The sequence below is a fragment of the Rhipicephalus microplus genome, chromosome 1, assembly GCF_043290135.1.
Source record: "Rhipicephalus microplus isolate Deutch F79 chromosome 1, USDA_Rmic, whole genome shotgun sequence".
Taxonomy (NCBI): domain Eukaryota; kingdom Metazoa; phylum Arthropoda; class Arachnida; order Ixodida; family Ixodidae; genus Rhipicephalus; species Rhipicephalus microplus.
The window spans coordinates 47,441,408-47,459,117 of NC_134700.1; the positions used below are offsets into that span (position 1 = coordinate 47,441,408).

At 47.9% G+C, this 17,710-nt stretch overlaps 1 protein-coding gene across 10 annotated transcripts in view; it reads left to right on the forward strand.

Moving 5' to 3' along the window:
* The first annotated feature begins 700 nt into the window (after positions 1 to 700).
* Lrch (Leucine-rich-repeats and calponin homology domain protein) overlaps positions 701 to 17,710 on the forward strand; it is a 291,082-nt gene continuing 274,072 nt past the window's right edge. For 4 of the 10 annotated variants that reach the window (XM_075865305.1, XM_075865271.1, XM_075865510.1 and 1 more), the window contains exon 1: positions 702 to 1,112. In XM_075865305.1, coding sequence (XP_075721420.1) covers positions 932 to 1,112 — 181 coding nt within the window. In that variant the 5' untranslated portion in view covers positions 702 to 931. Of the gene's footprint in view, positions 1,113 to 17,710 lie in introns of all 10 variants that reach the window. The other 6 variants (XM_075865225.1, XM_075865554.1, XM_075865385.1 and 3 more) reach the window with 3 other exon arrangements.

The window sequence follows — 17,710 nt, forward strand, 5'->3', positions numbered from 1 at the left end:
GAAAAGCAGCCTGTGAACGAGAGTTTTTGTGTTTTTGTTTGAAAAACTAACCTTACAGAAAAGGTGCCTAGCAGATTATTGCAAACTGTCCATTGTTTTTCCTGCAGAGAATTTCTGGAAGACCAGGGCGTAACGCGCGAGCACCGAGACGCTCTGAACCAGCTCTCAGAAGCTCCCATCAAGCTTCCATGACGCTACCATCTACGTATATATAATATTCATATGGATGTAAAACGGCATCATTATCAGTCCAAGATGGCAGCCTATGATCGTGCCCGAAACAAGGCGTATACACAGAAGAAATGAAGTGGTAGCAGTTTAGCACGAATGCAGCGCGTTAGGTGAACTACACAATATTATATTTATTTTTTGTCAATTTGTCCATTATGCCATTTCATGCAGCGGCCGCCGAACTTGTGCCGCTGTTCATAGTGGTACTCTCGGTCTCTGAAGCTGGATGAAGATAACTAAGAAGCCTGTTTTTTACTGGCTACGTAAATGTGAAACGAAGCTATAAATCCAGATGAAAAAGAAAAAGACAAATCTGTGAAAATTCGGTACTGGTGCATAAATGGCGCGCCGATTGCGCCGATGAAAAACGTCGTCGGCGGCGGCGCGCCGATCAGTTAGCGTCGGCGGCGGCGGCGAAAACTTTTGGCGGCGGCGCGCCGACCAGTCGGCGCACACCTCTAATTTTTGCCGTCCGTACTCACGCGAGACATCAAAATAGGGAAAGCCTCTGGAGCGTAGCTCTTTGTGAACGCTTGAGGGTGTGGGCAGGTGTCGGATGCACGCTCTACTGCCGGGGTTGATATGGGAGCATGGGCATGGTTTGCGTCGACTTGTGACGGTGGCAGCAAGGTTCACCAGTAATGCGCTGTTTGTAGTTTAGGACGTCTAGATCGGCCCTGCTGAACATGCGGACTGTGGGATGGCGGCACCGACTGCTTTGGCATTGCAGGCAGCGTCCAGCAACGCGCAGCTAACGCGCACTTTGGAGCGGCTTCTGGAGGAGGCCCAACACACTGGAGATCTCAAGTTGAACGGCCGCAAGTTGAAAGAACTACCCACTTATGCGGCTAAATACGACCTTCGGGACATAGTGCACGCAGGTGAGAATGGTGCCTCGCTTTGCATGTTGGGCGCAGCGATCTTCACCGGATGTGGGATGTCCGGGGCTTGGTGGTAGCAGGGGCATATGAGAAGCCGAATTTTCAGTGCCACCGCTCGCGAGACCTCCCGTGCTCCAGTCGGAGACGCGTTGCTGCTGGCCGCGCCCGTCAGCTTAGATCCTCCGCGAGAGAACCTCGAGTAAGCTGAACTGCAATGTTGCGTGGAGAGCGCGACGCTGGACCCTTTGCGAACAAGATAGCTGTCGATTGGGTCTGCCTCAGAGGCACGCCGAGGAGCGCAGCAATAATTTTGGGCTGCTCCACGCTATGTAAATGCTGAAGTGCAGTGCACGCCCTGTGTTTCTCTATTCGCATCATCTGTGGGCGCTCACACCTCGGGATGGGCTCATTGCCATCATTTCGCCTTGTTTCTTTAGTTGTCATCTAAGGACTTTACTTTCCTTACGTTGCGGCCGTTTGGCTGTTGTGTCCCGTCTTCACAAAGCAGGGCTGTGCAGTCGACGCAGTCGTTTTTCCTCTGCTTGCTTAGCCCCGACAGCAGAATCTGTTCTCGGCGACCCACTTAAATGTGCTTTTACAGTGCGACATTATATCAGCGCAGACACGAGGCACACGATCGGCCGACAAGTCGCCTACCGAAAAGAATGGCGAGGTTTGGAGTAGCGCACCGCGGGCCCTTGCGGTGCGGTCACTGCCAGCCACTGCGCATGTGTCGTAACGTGAGCCGCCGTTCGCGGCCCGCCCGTAGAAATTACTAAATAGCGTGCGGCGATCGCGGCCCGCGAGGTCCGCACAGTGCTGTGTTTAGCTTAGTGCTGCTAACTCTTTCTGGGGTGAAGTCGCCAATTTCAGCCAAAAGTCGCTAAATGATGATGATGGTTTTCCTGAGTTTTTTAGTTTTCGACTGGATAAAGCACGTGAAGGGATTATTTTTAAACAATGATTTAAATATGTTTCTGCTGTGGTGAATAAAGTGAGCAGTCAGAATAAAATAATAATTTCTCGTGTTGGACTGCACTGTTCAGTTTTGGCCTGATTGATGGATTTGTGGGGTTTAACGTCCCAAAACCACCATATGATTATGAGAGACGCCGTAGTGGAGGGCTCCGGAAATTTTGACCACCTGGGGTTCTTTAACGTGCACCCAAAATCTGAGTACACGGGCCTACAACATTTCCGCCTCCATCGGAAATGCAGCCGCCACAGCCGGGAATTGATCCCGCGACCTGCGGGTCAGCAGCCGAGTACCTTAGCTACTAGACCACCGTGGCTCAGTTTTGGCCTGGACAAGCAACTCTGGGTCAGCCGGGAGACACGGGATTCGCGCAATAAACTTCTAGGGCTGTGTTCCAATTCTTAGACAGCACGTAGACAATCTACGTAGTAGACTGCTCTTGGACAGCACTGAGTCCATGCTGTCCGAGAATTGAAACACTTCTGGACGGCTTTTACGCGACGATGCGCCACCTCGCGGCGAGAAGAAAAAGCTAAAATAAACAAGCGTAACAATTGTATTTTCTGGCTTATTTCGTGTTGAAATCCAAAACAAATGAACGTTGCGTCTGGGAAAGCGTCTGCTTGTGTGCAGATGACCATTCAGGCGAGATTTGATCTATCTGAGCGATTTTCTGAGCCGTCATCTTGTTTAGACAGCAAAGTAGCCTGCATCGTATTTGTCGACAATGCGCTCTTCTCGGAGCTGTCTATTTTGCCGGCTACGTGAAAATTGGAATGGGAATTAAGATGACCATCGTTCATTTAGCCGTCTGCGGTGAGTATTGGAACACACCCTAGGTCGGAACCCAGCACAGCACTGCCAGAAATTAATAAAAGTTTTCCTCTCACTCTCCGTGAAGCAGAGAAATGCGTGGTGTGCATAAATTTTATGCATGCACGCTTTTTCCGCCTCATGATAGTACCTCATTTCCATAATAGGGCCCATACTTTGTCAATTTGCTTTGTCAATTTGCTTTTAGCAATAACCTACTTCATACACAGCTGCTATCTAACGTTTGATGTAATGTATTACCACAATGTTGGGAACCAGTAAAAACTAAGATTATTTTGTTGGACACATTTCACTCAAGTCGATCGTTTGACCAAGTATCATTGCCTATAAGATATTTTAACTTTGTTTTAAAGCGAAGGTGAGTGTGCGTCCGAGTATTCCGGTAAAATCGACATTTTCTGTGGTTTTACATGGACAGAGGCTCCCCTCATGACGTTGCAGAGGCCAAGCAAGTATTGTCGGCATCAGAGAACGTTTTCGGGGCGAGCACAATACCCTGAATGCCATCCAGAGAGGACTATTATTCGTCACCCCTCTCGCTCTGTTGTCGGGCTGCTCTCGAGGTGGCCTTCTCTGCTTATGCCAGGAATGCTTTTATTTTTCCCGAGGGGAACACGCTCAGCGCACCCTTATCGTTCTATTCTTCACCGCCCTCGGGTCACCCTATTTGGAAACTGCACGTTCAGCGTCACCGAAGCTTGAGCGCATGTAGTCTCAGGCGCTGCCCCGCTGAGCGGCGCTAGTTTCTTATGGTATTTAGGCAGGCGTTTTGAACTGAAGCAAATTTGTCCTGAATTAATCACGCTAGCATCAATTATACAATGCGTTAAAGCATTTACGATTGACTTTTGGCATTGCCAGATGCAAATCTATAGATTACTGTAAAAGGTTGCAAACAAAACTTTTGCTGTCAGGGGTCCTTTAAACACTCAACTTAAACTTTTCAAAGTCCCCCCAAAAAGTCGCTAAGACTCCAAAGTGATAGAATGGTGGCTAGCACGACTGAAAAGGCACTACATTTAGCGACTTTCTCGCTAAGTTAACACCACTATGAAATTTAGCACACGCGTCTTTTAATAAGATGCCTGACGAATGGCTCGTGTTGCCAGTGAAGTCGTCTTGCCTTCAGTTTTGAGCAAGCGCCGCGCAGTGGCGCTCGTGACCGAAGCTATTATCACGCCGTTTTTTACTTGTGGCCCCTAGGGACGCGTCACTCGAGAGTTATTCGAGATCTGCGACTGTGCACGACTATTTCGGAGGCTATGCAAAATGTCGAGTTGTTGCACCGTCCGCAATAGGTGACGCTAAAGATCAAGAGTAATCGGAAATCAAGGAGGGAAAGGGTGTGGCAGCTGTTTTTGTTCTCACGCGGCAGGCATCTAAATAGAAGAGGCGTTGGTTTAGCTTACGTGCAGTATGGTGCACTGTTAGGGGAAAACGCGAGCGCGCGGCCGGCGGTTCACGGAGCGCTAACTGCTGGCCAGATTTGGAAACGCGGAGCATGCGCGCAGAATCGCAAAGTTGGTACTTCCCCGTGTCGTCTGCTGCTTCATCGACCATTGATTTTCATGTCTCTTATCAAAGTCGGCTGGCTGGTTCAAACAGCGTTTGGAAAGCTTACGATTACACTTTTGGTGAGCACAAACGCTACGCGAGTGATCAGCTTCATTACCTCTTTCACAGAATTCCATAACTGGGGGTGTATTTATTCGCTGATCGCAATTTCAGTGGAGCTAGTTCTTAGAAGGGCATGCCTGAGGACGAAAGACTTCTAATAGTTGAGCTGTACACCAACGAATACAGCCAGCGTGCTGTCACTGTCATCGCGAAAAGGCCACTTCCTCATTACCAGCGGAATCATCCGTATTACGAATGTAATTCTTTTCAGTGCTTAGTTGTGTCACGGGTAGTCCTATTTTGTTTACACAGATCTGCATTTCATTTTGTGCTTCACAAGGCACAGATGTGGTTCATTACCTTTGCATTATTCCAGTGTTTAGAGGTTCCGGATCTGACCTCACTCAACCTGTCTGTCACAAAAGATTTAGGAATAAATTTTTCGTTGTTTACTCCATAGTGTTCTACGTACAGCATTTTTCAGCGCACGTATGTGAAACATAATGATTTTTGGAAAAGTTAACTCTATCCCATATTCTAAATAAGGAGCTTCTTACGTACTCGCTTCAACGAAGATAACAAAATGTAACGCAAGCTGGAACTAACATTTGCTGGGTACTGCAATCAACAACAATTATATAATTCGGTGTCACGCCGTAGTGGGATACATTGAAGTATTTTGAAACATGTGTTTCCTTAACATGTTTGTAAATACAATAAGCACATGGCTTTTCTTTGCATTTCGCCTGTAATCTGAAATCGGCTGCTGTGGCTGTGAATGGAATCGCAACAAAGCTGCCTAGAAAGCACAACAGCAAATGAACAACACTTTTTTCTGTGTGCCCGGGGAGGGCAGGGAGAGTGGTGGGGACTTGAATCGCATCGCGGAAAAGTAAACGCAGTATCCAGGGCACTGCAAGCGCCGGAGCGGAGAGTACCAGATGAAAGGCAACAAGCCCCACCCTTGCGCGTCTATGCGCATGCGCTGCGTTTGCAAATCTCGCCGCCAGTTTGCGCCATGCGGGCCGCCAGCCATGCGTTGCCGTGTGTTCCCTCCAAGAGTGGGCCGTGCTGTACATTTTGGATGTGTTCCGATACTCACTGAGACGGCTAAATAGACAGCTAAATGGACGGCGGCCATCTTAAGTCCCATTCCAATTTTCACGTAGCCGGCAAAATAGACAGCTTCGAGAAGACCGCATCATAGACAAATACGACGCAGGCTACTTTGCTGACTAAACAAGATGGCGGCTCAACGAATCGCTCAGATAGATCAAATCTCGCCAGAATTATCGTCTGCACACAAGCAGACTCTTTCCCAGACGCTCAATCTGAGTAACGTTTATTTGTATTTGATTTCAACAAGAAATGAGCCAGAAAATACAACTGTTACGTTTCTTTACTTTAGCTTTTTCTTATCGACGCGAGGTGGTGCATCGTCGTGTAAAAGCAGTACAGAAGTTTTCCGATTCTCGGACAGTGTGGGCTCGGTGCTGTCTTCTACGCAGTCTGCGTAGACTGTCTACATGCTGTCTAAGAATTGGAACACGGCCTTTGGTTTGCGGTCGGGGCGAAAGTCCCTAGACTTTTCCCGGGGGGGGGGGGAGCAAATGCTCTTCTAAAACTCGTATGGTGCCCACAACTAAAGCAACGCCTGGGAACGTTATTCTAAACCTCCCTAATAGTGAGGTTTAGAATAACGTTGGCAGGCGCAGCGGGCATATCGGGGACCACATGAGATTTAGAATAATGTTTGCCCTTCCTAAGGAACAATCCAGAAATTTTAGATGCCCCGCAAGCTCAAATGTCTGAAAAGTACACATAGCCTCGACACCAGCGTTTGCAGGTGTCGAGGCCGCAAATGCGATACGCCGCGCCTTATTTCGGATTTTCTGTGGGCGGGCTGCGAACGGGGGCTCTCGTTGTGACACATGCGCAGTGGCAACGATCGCACCGCAAGGGCTTGTGGTGTGCTATTCTAATGACGCCAGGCTGTCTGGTCACACTAGGCCGACGCCTCCTAAGACAGCACATTGTCGTAGTGTAACATGATGGCAAACCGAAAACATCAGCAGAACGCGTCGTCAAGAGAACCGTGGCCAAGTGAAAATTTGCCTGTGTCGTTGCTTGACGAAGGGGGAGATCTTAGGGTGGCAGGTAAAGTGTTTTTTTTTTTTTTTTTGCTTTCTCTTTTTCGGCCCCGTCCCTTGCCGTCGTGGGGGATGGTGGGGGCTGCGCTGCGCTACCTGAGAGAGACAATGGCAGAGCATGGAAGAAAATGAGGAGGTGGTGTCCTGTTTCAATTTTTTCGTGCAAGTTTAGTCTGTTTCGCCGCCCGTACTTTCACTGTGAAAAGACAATTGGTCGACAAAAGACTGAGCACAACAAGGCGCGGATGGAGTTTTCCGCAGACTAACGGCAGACTGTTTGCGTCTTCCAGTGTAAATAGGATTACAAGACAAGACTCTCCCAAAGACAGTTGGCAGAACAAAATTAGTGTCGTGTCGCTCTAGTGTAAACATGCCTTAAGCAACGTCCATGGCAGGAAAGACCAGCTTAGGTCCTTTCGATTCCCCCTACACTACCTGAACCAGCTCACAAGGTGCTGCACCTTCCATTCATTTCAAGAGGGGCAGCACTGGTGTACGATTTTCCGTCACATCTCATACTGATGGTAGTTCCGTTCGATTCATTTGCACCAATTGGAACTGGTTCACTGCTGTGCATAAAAAGTTTGGAAATCGGGCAGCACATAGTACACCAAAAAGGAATAATGATGTGCTTACATGTTGCTGGCCTTTTTTTTTTTTTTTTCACACCTCATTTACGGTGTGCACCTAACCTTTGACTGGCGGCACATCGCATGTGTGGACAGTTTGAAGCGCAGACATTTTGAGAAATTGCACCATGTTAGCAGTTGTAGGCATAGTGTTTACGCCTAAATTCTGCGTTTTCTGCTCAACTGTTAGTGGGCATGACTGCACCAAGCCGACATCGTCGGCATGTGGGGTGCAGGAAAATTATGAACAAGGGCTGCACTGTTCCTCTGCCTTCTGAAATGAATGGCATGGTTTTGGAGGTCACCGTTGCTCCTCCACTGAAATGAATGGCAAGCAGAATTCTGGTTTGAGCCAGTTGATACTGGTCCATAAGTGAGGATACTTTTAGCTCTAATTGAACGAGGACACATAGTGCAATAGAATGCTCATCCTGTTCTGTTATGTGTCTTCATTCAATTTGCATCCAAAGTATTGTCAGTTAGGAATGACAAGGTGCAGCATCTCATGAACTGGTTCAATCGATGTAGGTGAATCAAACAGACCTGGTGCAGTAGTGCACGTGTGCACTAGCAACAGAGCTGGCGTACTGGCATTCAGGCATAGGCACCGTACTCGCATCTGCTAACATGGTGCGTTTTGCCAAGATGTTCGTGCCCCATAAACTGTCCACAGGGGCAGTTCGCTGCCAGTAAAAAGTTAGGTGGACAGGGAAAATAAAGTGAACAAAAATCAGGCTCATAAGCGTGCACAGGGTTCTCCTTTCAGGTGGCGAAGGTTCGTCGCAGCTACCCCCTCCCTATAACGTCAATGTATGGGGCTGGCTCTCAGCACCCTCTCTTGCCTTTCCCAGCCGCCATGCTTCCGATAGGGCCTGTACTATGTCGGCACTTTTCTGGTGTTGCACTGTGCCTGCGCCACTAAACTCGTGCTGCACAACTTCTGAACTTTTTGTGTAGCATCATGAGCCGGTTCCAATCGGTGCAGCTCAATTCAATGGACCTCAAGTGCGCTGACATTGCTCGACAGAGAGGGACGCTATCTGCTGTGATGCTGCTTGCATGTTCATGCAGCGACAACAGTGAATGCACTCACTGTACACATGACATCACCCTGGCCACAGCCATAGGCTAGCACGGCAAGTCGCGGTGGCTGTTGCATTTTTGTAGCCATGCGACCATGTGCCTTCGGTCTGCAAAGGCATTGCACTTCAAAACAATGTGCAGCTTTTTAAGCGTTGGGGGCCTCCACTGGCACTGGATGCTATCAGTGTCCCCTTTTCATACCTCTGCTTGTTAAAGAGTGGTAAGTTAGGCCAGTTGGTGCTGGGTCATGGTGTAACCATGAAAAGAGCAAACAGAACACAAAAGAGGGAAGCAGAGACTATCAACTGCAGCTTTATTCCAAAAAGCAAGCCAAGTATAAAGCACAAGAAAAAAAAATATTGGAGTACCTTTAAGCTGCATCTTTAAGAGTTAAGCACGATAGCAATACTTTATTCCTAGTAGTTACTTTAAACACTTAGTGTATGAAGTCTTTTCAAACTTGCTATGCACCCACTATGTGTCCTTAAGGGTGCAGCAGCGTGTGTTCTGTCGTAGTGGGTAACTGGCTTTAAACTATTAAGTCATTATAATTCAGCAGTCATACCCTTGGATTCTGAAAAGATGGGGCATGCAAATATGGGCACAAGAAATTAGCACTAATCCTGTTGTATGTGTTTCATCTTCGTTTTTTGTACTTTTCTTCAAGTTTTTTCTTGAAGAAGTCATGACGCAAAAAATGCAGACTAACAACTATAGTCGGGTACAACTTACGAAGGCTGTAGAGGCCCCGCCCAGATGACCGAAGCGCTGCAGCCAATTCGCTCCGCGTCTAAAGAAATAGTCCCGCTCAAAAAATTGTGACTGCTTTTAAAACGCGTATTTGTCTGTATAAATAATATTTGTATATTGTGAAGAGGGCTTTGGTAAAGCTGTAATGATGGAAATGGTACAGCACATGCCTGATCGGAAAAGAAGAGTAACTCCGTACCTTCTACAACTCTGTGCGTGTCTGCTACGGAGTGATATTGACGGCACTGGGCGTGTAATTGTAAAGCAGTTGCTAGTTTCATGGCATAAGATTCGTATGTTCGTTTTGTGTGTTTGCAAGACCCCCTCTTTTCTTTAGTATGTCAGGCTTTTTTATTCTGTTGCAAACCTGCAATCTCGTGAGTTTGCGCGCGTTGGCTCACGGCATTCCATGCCAACGCAAAGCACAAATAATGCGTTTAATAGTGGGCGTGTGAATCAACAGGTGGCGGGACAATCTGCTCACTTCCGACAAAGGCGTCATTGACGTTTCCGTATGTTGATACAAGGAGCCTATGGGGAGTTTCGCAACTCATATGATTGAATAACTCTGTTCCGTACAAGTTTGGCTTACACAAGTAATGCAATAAGAGAATAAATATAAAACATCATTAGCTTAGTGAGGCTCCAAATGCTCGTTCAGGCAGCCACCGTCGAATGTGACGTGCCGCATAGTGAAATAGCAGTAGTCAGAGCACACTTTATGATTCTGTTGCTGTCTGCACTGAGAATTGAAGTGTTGTCATAGCCAGTGCTGGTGAAGTAGCAGCAGTCAACATGAAATTGACAGCCACTGTTAGCAGCTTGCATGCCAAAGCGCATTCATGTTGTTGCATTGTTTATTTTGGTTATCTGGGTCACACAAGTAATGCAAATTAAAAAAACAAAAATTGAACGTAATTAACTTAGTGAGGCCCAAAATGCTCGTTCAGGCAGTCACCGTCGAATGTAGCGCGCCGCATAGTGAAATAGCAGTAGTCAAAGCAAACTTTGATTATTTTATTTGTCCACACTGCGAATTGAAGTGTTGTCATAGCCAGTGCTGGTGAAATAGCAGCAGTGAACATGAAACTGACAGCCACTGTTAGCAGCCTGCATACCAAAGCACATTCATGTGGCTGCATTGTTTATTTTGGTTATCTGGCTAACACTTGTATCGGTCGGTCTTTTGCGCGCTCAGCTGGCAGCAACGAATCTTTGTGTTAGAGCTAGCTGTCGGAAACCTTCTCTGTTGAGAAACTAGTAGGTTGGCTTCATCCATGTACGCTTTACTCATTTATCGTTATAATGGTTTTGCTCCATGACTTTGCCACGTCTGACGAGAAACGCAGGGGCACAGTACACAAGCACACCCGCCGCTCACAATAGATACCAGGCTTTGGCAAACTCTCCTCGTCGCAACTTCACTTAGGGGCAAATAAAACACAAACACCTACAATGTTTGTTTGCATCAGTATGTTGCAGTGGGATCCTGTTTCCAGACGAAGCGTAGCGCAGCGTCACCGATTTTTGCCGCTATCTCTCTTCGCAGGCTCACGGCTCAGAACGAACACACATTGCACAAATTGCGTATCGTAAGCTCACAATGATATTTCCGGCACGAAAGACCATCACACATAGCTCAAATTCACTCTGACGAAGGGAGAGGCACACAGCCAACGGGACTCAGCCCAGTTTGAAGCGAGGGCGGCCATGTTAGGCGTGCTCTCCGTCAGCTGGGTCACCGGCTAGAGTGTAGTCCGGCGCATGACGTCATGGTAAAGCATCTATTGGTAAAGGCTCGTGTACATGCACCTTTGAGGGGAAAATGCCGCTGCCTTCTCAAGTTGTACCAGACTATAGGTGGCTCTTTGTTAACCCGAGTACCCTGGGCCTTTGGGCAACATCACACTGTGACGACTCCCTGAACTAAAGCGGACTTAATGGTTCCCATGGAAAAGGGAGCATTTGTGCAGGCATTGCAAAAAAAGAAATGGAGGAGTTGTTGATTATGTATTCCAGATGCTCCTGACTAAAAATCGACACACAGTTTCTCAAGTCGCTTTATGTCAAAGCTATGATGAGTCCCATATCATTCTGCTCAGCCGGAATAAAGTGATTTATAGTAATACGTATTTATGCTAGCACATTGTTAGCTCTGGTATTAACCTTGTTTGTTATGAGATTTATGCAAAAATGCCTCATCTCGTGGGAGCCACTTTCTCAGAGCACGCCCTCACATTCTTTTGCCACAGTAACGGACTGCTGTCGGCCTGCCAGGTGTTGACAGTATAAATACGTCAAACATCTACGTGGTGTAGTTGTGAACATATTCATGAAGGCAAGCGTTTAGCAGCTTTTAAATACAGTTGTTGCTCGTAGCCTACAAATTGTAGCAGGGTTCGTACAGGTCCTTGAAATCCTTGAAAACCCTTGAATTTGAAAAATGCACTTTCAAGGCCCTTAAAAGTCCTGGAATGTTTTGCCATCCTTGAAAATCCTTGAATTACCTGAGCAGTGCACTCTCATATCGACATTGCGACTTCCTATATGTGGTACATCGGCATCAAATTCCCCATTTTGGAAGCAGTAATGCATCGTTGGGTGCGCATGATCCCATTTTGCAAAAGTGCATGTGAAAAAAAAAAGTTTCTGGCGAGGGTGAAGCAGTGAATGTGATAGGAAGAAATCAGAATGTCACACAAAGAAGGCCTAGTAACCTCATACATGCGATGCGTCGCTCAAGCACATAGGACACACGAAAAGAAAGCGCACAGGACGAGTGCTGATGAACGACTGTCATAGCTCGACCCTGTAAGCGTGCTGCTAAAACAAACCAAGAACGGTGCTAGAAAAAAAAAATATGTATCCACTGGATGACTGTAAATTAACCACAGTCACATTCATTAATTCTTGGTTGTTGAGCACCGTCCTGTGAGTGTTTCTGAGGCTGTGTCACGTGAATGCTCGTAATTTCTGTAATTATACAGGTCAAGGGAAAAATAAATGTATGTGTGGAAAGGCCTTTTGCTGTAACTAAGCATTTGCTGTAACTGACATTAAAACATTTAATAATGACTAAAAGATTGAGTGTCTGTTTTGTTGCTTAAAGTGCATGGCCAGAGTTGCTGTAATCATTGAGAGTTTCGTGACGCTTTCTTTGCAGACAGTGTTGATGATAAGAGAGAGAGAGAGAGAGAGAGAGAGATAGAGAGGAAAGGCAGGGAGGTTAACCAAGCTTGGCTCGGTTGGCTACCCTACACTTGGGGTGGGGGAAAAGGGGAATAATAGAACGAAAAGAGACAGAAAAGAAGAGGAGTAAGAAAGAGAAGCATAAATAGTCAGCTCGATACTACACAGCACGGCCTCGCACAGTTCTTTCACAAGCGGTCGTGAAGTTTGGTGCTCCTTAAAAAGTACAAGAGGGCTTTCGTGGCTTTGCGCGTATGGGAAGCCGTCGGCCAAGGTCCCAGGATCTTCTCTTCTGTAAGCGGCCGTGAATCCAGCTGACAGAGCTTGGCTTCCATAATACGTCGTTCGGTCTGGTATGCTGGGCAATGACATAGAATGTGCTCAAGCGTTTCCTCGCAGGCGCAGATATTGCATGCCGAAGTGCTCGCCATTCCAAGGAGACGAGAGTACGAATTCGTAAATGCCACGCCCAACCTCATGCGACGCAGTAAAGTTTCAGCGCATCGTGGGAACCCGGATGGCAAACGAAGTTGCAAGTTTGGGTCGATCGAATACAGGTGCGTGTTGGAGAAACCCTGCGTATTCCATTGTAGGAGAGATATACGGCGAGCAAGTGATTGTAGTAGCCTTGCAGCGTCCGTTCTCAAGAGTGGTATGGGCGTGCGCTGGTCTTGGTCATGAGCCGATCGAGCAGCTTCATCTGCGCGGTCATTGCCAACGATTCCGCAATGACTCGGCAACCACTGAAATACAATATCGTGACCTTCCGCGAGCGCTTCGTGGTAGTCGTGCCTTATCTGATATACTGATTGTTCATGTAGCCCGTGCTGCAGAACAAACCGTAGTGACTGTAAGGCTGACCTGGAGTCGCAAAAGATGGCCCATTGGTTAGGTTCCTGGTGAAGAATGTACTTTACTGCACCTTGAAGTGCTGCGAGCTCTGCTGCTGTCGACGTCGTGGTGTGAGAAAACTTGTACTGAAGCAACACATTTTCAGATGGAACAACCACTGCTCCTGTGGAGCTGTTGGAATTAGTGGAGCCATCGGTGTAAACATGTATGCGGTCGAAGTGCCTTTCGTCCACCAGACGCAAAGTCAGTTGCTTCAGGGCTAGCGTTGACATGCGTGCCTTCTTAAAGATTCCAGGAACTGATAAGCGCACGTCAGGTTGACGAAGACTCCATGGCGCAGTTGCTGGATGCATGGCAAGTTTGAAGCCAGGCGGTAGTATGTCCTGATGTTTTGTCACGATACCGCAGTACGAAGAATGGGGCCTCCGAGCTGTCAAACACGCTAAATGATGTGACGGTAGCCGTGATAAATGCCGAATGTGCGCTCTCAGCGTCTCGACAATGATGTGCGTTGTGACTGGTTGTTCTTGTGCAATAACAATAGTTGACACTGTCGATGAGCATCTTGGAAGGCCAAGGCATGTCCGAAGTGCTCGGGCTTCTACGCTTTGCAGTGCACGGATGTTAGTCTTGCACGTGTTGGACAGGACCGGAAGGCTGTACCGGAGAGTTTCGAGAAAGAGGGCTGTATAAAGCTGCAACATGGAGTGCACGGATGGGCCCCATGATTTTCCGGCGACGAACTTGAATACATTCTCAATGCCAATGAGCTTTTTCTTCAGGTATGTGACATGCGGGCTCCAGGTTAGGTCACGATCTACGATGTCGCCTAAGAATCTATGAGTGCTCTTATATGGGATTGATCTGCCATCGATGCACAATGAGTAGAAAGACATCGGTTTGCGTGTAAACGCCACCGCTGCGCATTTTTCTGTGGCGATAGTCAAACCTTGCTGGCGAAGGTATGTCGATGTCATTGTTGCCGCTTTCTGTATTCTTGCGCGCACTTGAGGTCGTGTCACGCCGGACGCCCAAATGCAGATATCGTCAGCGTAGAGAGATACATAAGCCGTCTGTGGCAGCATTTCAGTGAGCCCCACGAGAACCAGGTTGAAAAGTGTAGGACTCAAAACACCGCCTTGTGGCACCCCACGACTTGTGAAATACTTATTCGTAGACCCATCTTCAGTTAAAACGAACATAGATCTCTTTGTGAGGTAGCTTCTTACCCATCGAAAGACACGACCTCCAAGTTCAGCTGCTTCAAGAGCATTGAGAACAGCCTCGTGGGTCACGTTGTCATAGGCACCCTTCACGTCTAAGAACAGAGCTACCGACAGCCGCTTCTGAGCTTTCTGATGCTGAACAGAGGTCACTAAGTCAATAACGCTATCAACTGAGGACCGACCTCGTCGAAAACCAGCCATAGCATCAGGATAGATGTTATAATGTTCCAGGTACCATTCCATGCGTGTAAGCAGCATCCTCTCCATGACCTTGCCAACGCAGCTTGCTAGTGCTATAGGCCGGTATGATGCCAAATCGAATGGAGACTTTCCGGGCTTCAGCAAAGGCACCAGGCGACTACACTTCCACTCATCAGGCACCATTCCATCATGCCAAGACTTATTGAAAATGTCCAGGAGACAGCGCTGTGCCTTCGGGCCTAGGTGACGTAGGGCAGTATAGGTCACTCCATCCGGACCTGGGGACGATGAGCGTCTGCATGTGTTCAATGCCGCATGAAGTTCTTCCATGGTGAACGCAACCTCCATTTGCTGATCTCGTGCGACTGGAACATCCTGTGGCATTAGATCGATCGGTATAGAGATGTCGCCGGCGATCTTTGCACAAAATTCCCCAGAAACATCAAGCTGTGAGCGACGTTGATGTAGCGCCAGAGCGGCGAAGGGGTGACGCTGTTGCGGATGCGAGTGAATACCTCGAAGAGTCCTCCATACGGGAGACAAGGGCTTTCGAGGGTCTAGCGAGTCACAAAAATTCTTCCACCGTTGTTCATGAAGTTTGTGCATTCGACGCTGGATTTTTTACTGAATGCGTCTGGATTCTCTGAGGTCAGAGATAGATTTCGTGCGTCTGTATCGTCTTTCGGCACGTCGGCGGACCGCTCTAAGTTGTTCCAACTCTTGGTCGAGTGCCGTGCGTCTCGATTCTTTCGAACATATCTTCGTGGAAGTCTCCATTGCACAACTAATCACTTCTTCAATGGATTCCGGTGGTCCGTGCATGCACTTGCTCTCCACTGATATCTGAAACTCTTCCCAGTCAATAAGTCTTGAATGTCCAGGGGAAGGAGAATCGTCCAAACCTCTGACTGTCACGTACGTGGGGATATGGTCGCTGCCACGTGTTTCAATATCTGTGAACCATTGGACTTTCGTGACAATGCTATGCGACACTAATGTCAAGTCCAGGCAACTGCTGTAAGTTACTCCTCGGAGATAAGTAGGGCTGCCGTCGTTCAGCACCTGAAGCCCGTGCTCTGATGCGAGATCAACTAGGTCCGTGCCTTTTCGATTTGTCCTGATGCTTCCCCACAATGGATGATGGGCGTTGAAGTCACCCATCAATATCCAAGGCGCTGGAGTCGTTGCAAATATACCATTCAAGATTTGTTGATCTAGTCGACCTGACGGTGCTATATATGCGCCTATCAGTGTAAACGACAACTTCTTCTTTTTAACATATAGACACACGTAGTGATTTCCATTGTGAGAATCTACTCTTTGGAGAACGTAAGTGAGTTCTTTACGGATGTACACAGCAACTTGACTTCGCTCAATGCACGTTGAAGAAACGAACGATTCATAGCCTGACAGACGAGGTATTTTTGAAAAATGCGGTTCACAAATGATGATGATGGGAAACTTATTTTCGAAAATGAATTGTCGGAACTCAGGCATTCTTGACTGTAGACCTCTTGCGTTCCACTGAATTATGGAAGCACGCTTGACTTTTTCTCGGAAAGGCTGATGCGGTCTATGGTGCGCCATCTTGTTACTGAAGTCCGGCAAGAACTGGTTCTAGTGTGTCCAAGATTTGCAGCGCACATTTAGCGGCAGGGATCTGTAGACTATCCAATAGAGTGCGAATAACACTCATGAACGACCTCAGTACAGAAAAGACTTGTACCTCTTGGGCGGACAGACTGCCTGCTGGGGGCATATTCGTTGTTGACTGTCGATATTGCGGTTCCGTAGACACGTGTACCCGCGGTCAAGTGGGCCAGTCAGAGCCGGATGTTCTCTGTAGCGCCACAGTGTCTTCCGGTACCTCTGGACGTACCCCACCTGGTGGCGGGGGTGGGGGAGGTCTCTGTGGTCGTGGTGGCGGTGGTGGTGGCGGTGGCGGCGTTAGTGAAGGCACCTTCGGCACAGGACTGCTTTTTCTTTTCTTCGAGCACCGCCGTCGACGGGAACGCCGTCGTTGAACAACCGTTACCGCTTCCTTTCGTGAGGATCCGTCTTTAACCATTTGTCTCAGAATGCTCCTCTCTTTCTTCACTACTGGGCAGTCTTTGGACGAGGTCTCATGGTTGCCGTTGCAGTTGCTGCATTTTAGGAGAGTTGCTTGGCAAGCCTCTGCTTTGTGGGGTCCGGCACAACGTGGGCATGCTTGCTTGTTGTTGCACACAGCACTAACATGACCCAGTTTTAGACAGTTGTGGCACTGTAGTGGTCTTGGGATGTATGGTCGGACAACGTGATGAAAATGACCAACCTTTACATGTGATGGGATGCAATCACCTTTGAAGGTCACCTTGATGCAACGGGATTTGCCAAGCCGGCATACTTGCAATATGTCCGTTGCCCCAGTAGCTGGCTTTATCAGTACAGGAAGGTCTGCGTTCGGTATGGAAACATCAACGTCATAAATGACGCCTGTCGTCGTGTCACTATCCTGCGGAATGTAAGTTCTGAGATAGATGCCTCCAAGCTCAGTGACAGTTCGCAGGGTATGTAGCGCAGCCGGGTGCTCAACGTCTATGGCCAGGATATTCTTCCGTGGGTTGAGTCTAATATCCTTTATCTCATTAGGCACGATAGCTTCGAGACGCGCTGATATCACTTGCCTGTTCATGTTCTTCAGGTTGATCGAAGAGTCGACAGGAACAAAAAGTATGGTATGGCGTTCAGAACTGCACGCCGCCTTCACGGTAGAGACGCTAGCTGGCGAAGACGTGCCGACCATTCTTCTTTTAGCTTTACGCTTCACAGCAGGAATGAAATCTTCGTCGCTGTCTTCACTACTCGCCGTGTACAGTTCAGTGCTGTCACTGGTGCTGTCGTCCTCCCGGCTGTTGCGCTTCCTTGATGTTGACGTCGAAGGTGACGCCAAGTCCGGATTGCGTACGGTGGGGCCTGGATCCATCGCTGCCCGCAGGAGAGCGATGATCCTCGGATAAAACGTAAATTCACACAAAAAACACCAAACGAAATAGGCAGCGTTCGGTAGAAATACACTTCGTCGTCGATGATAAAATATACATATTATATA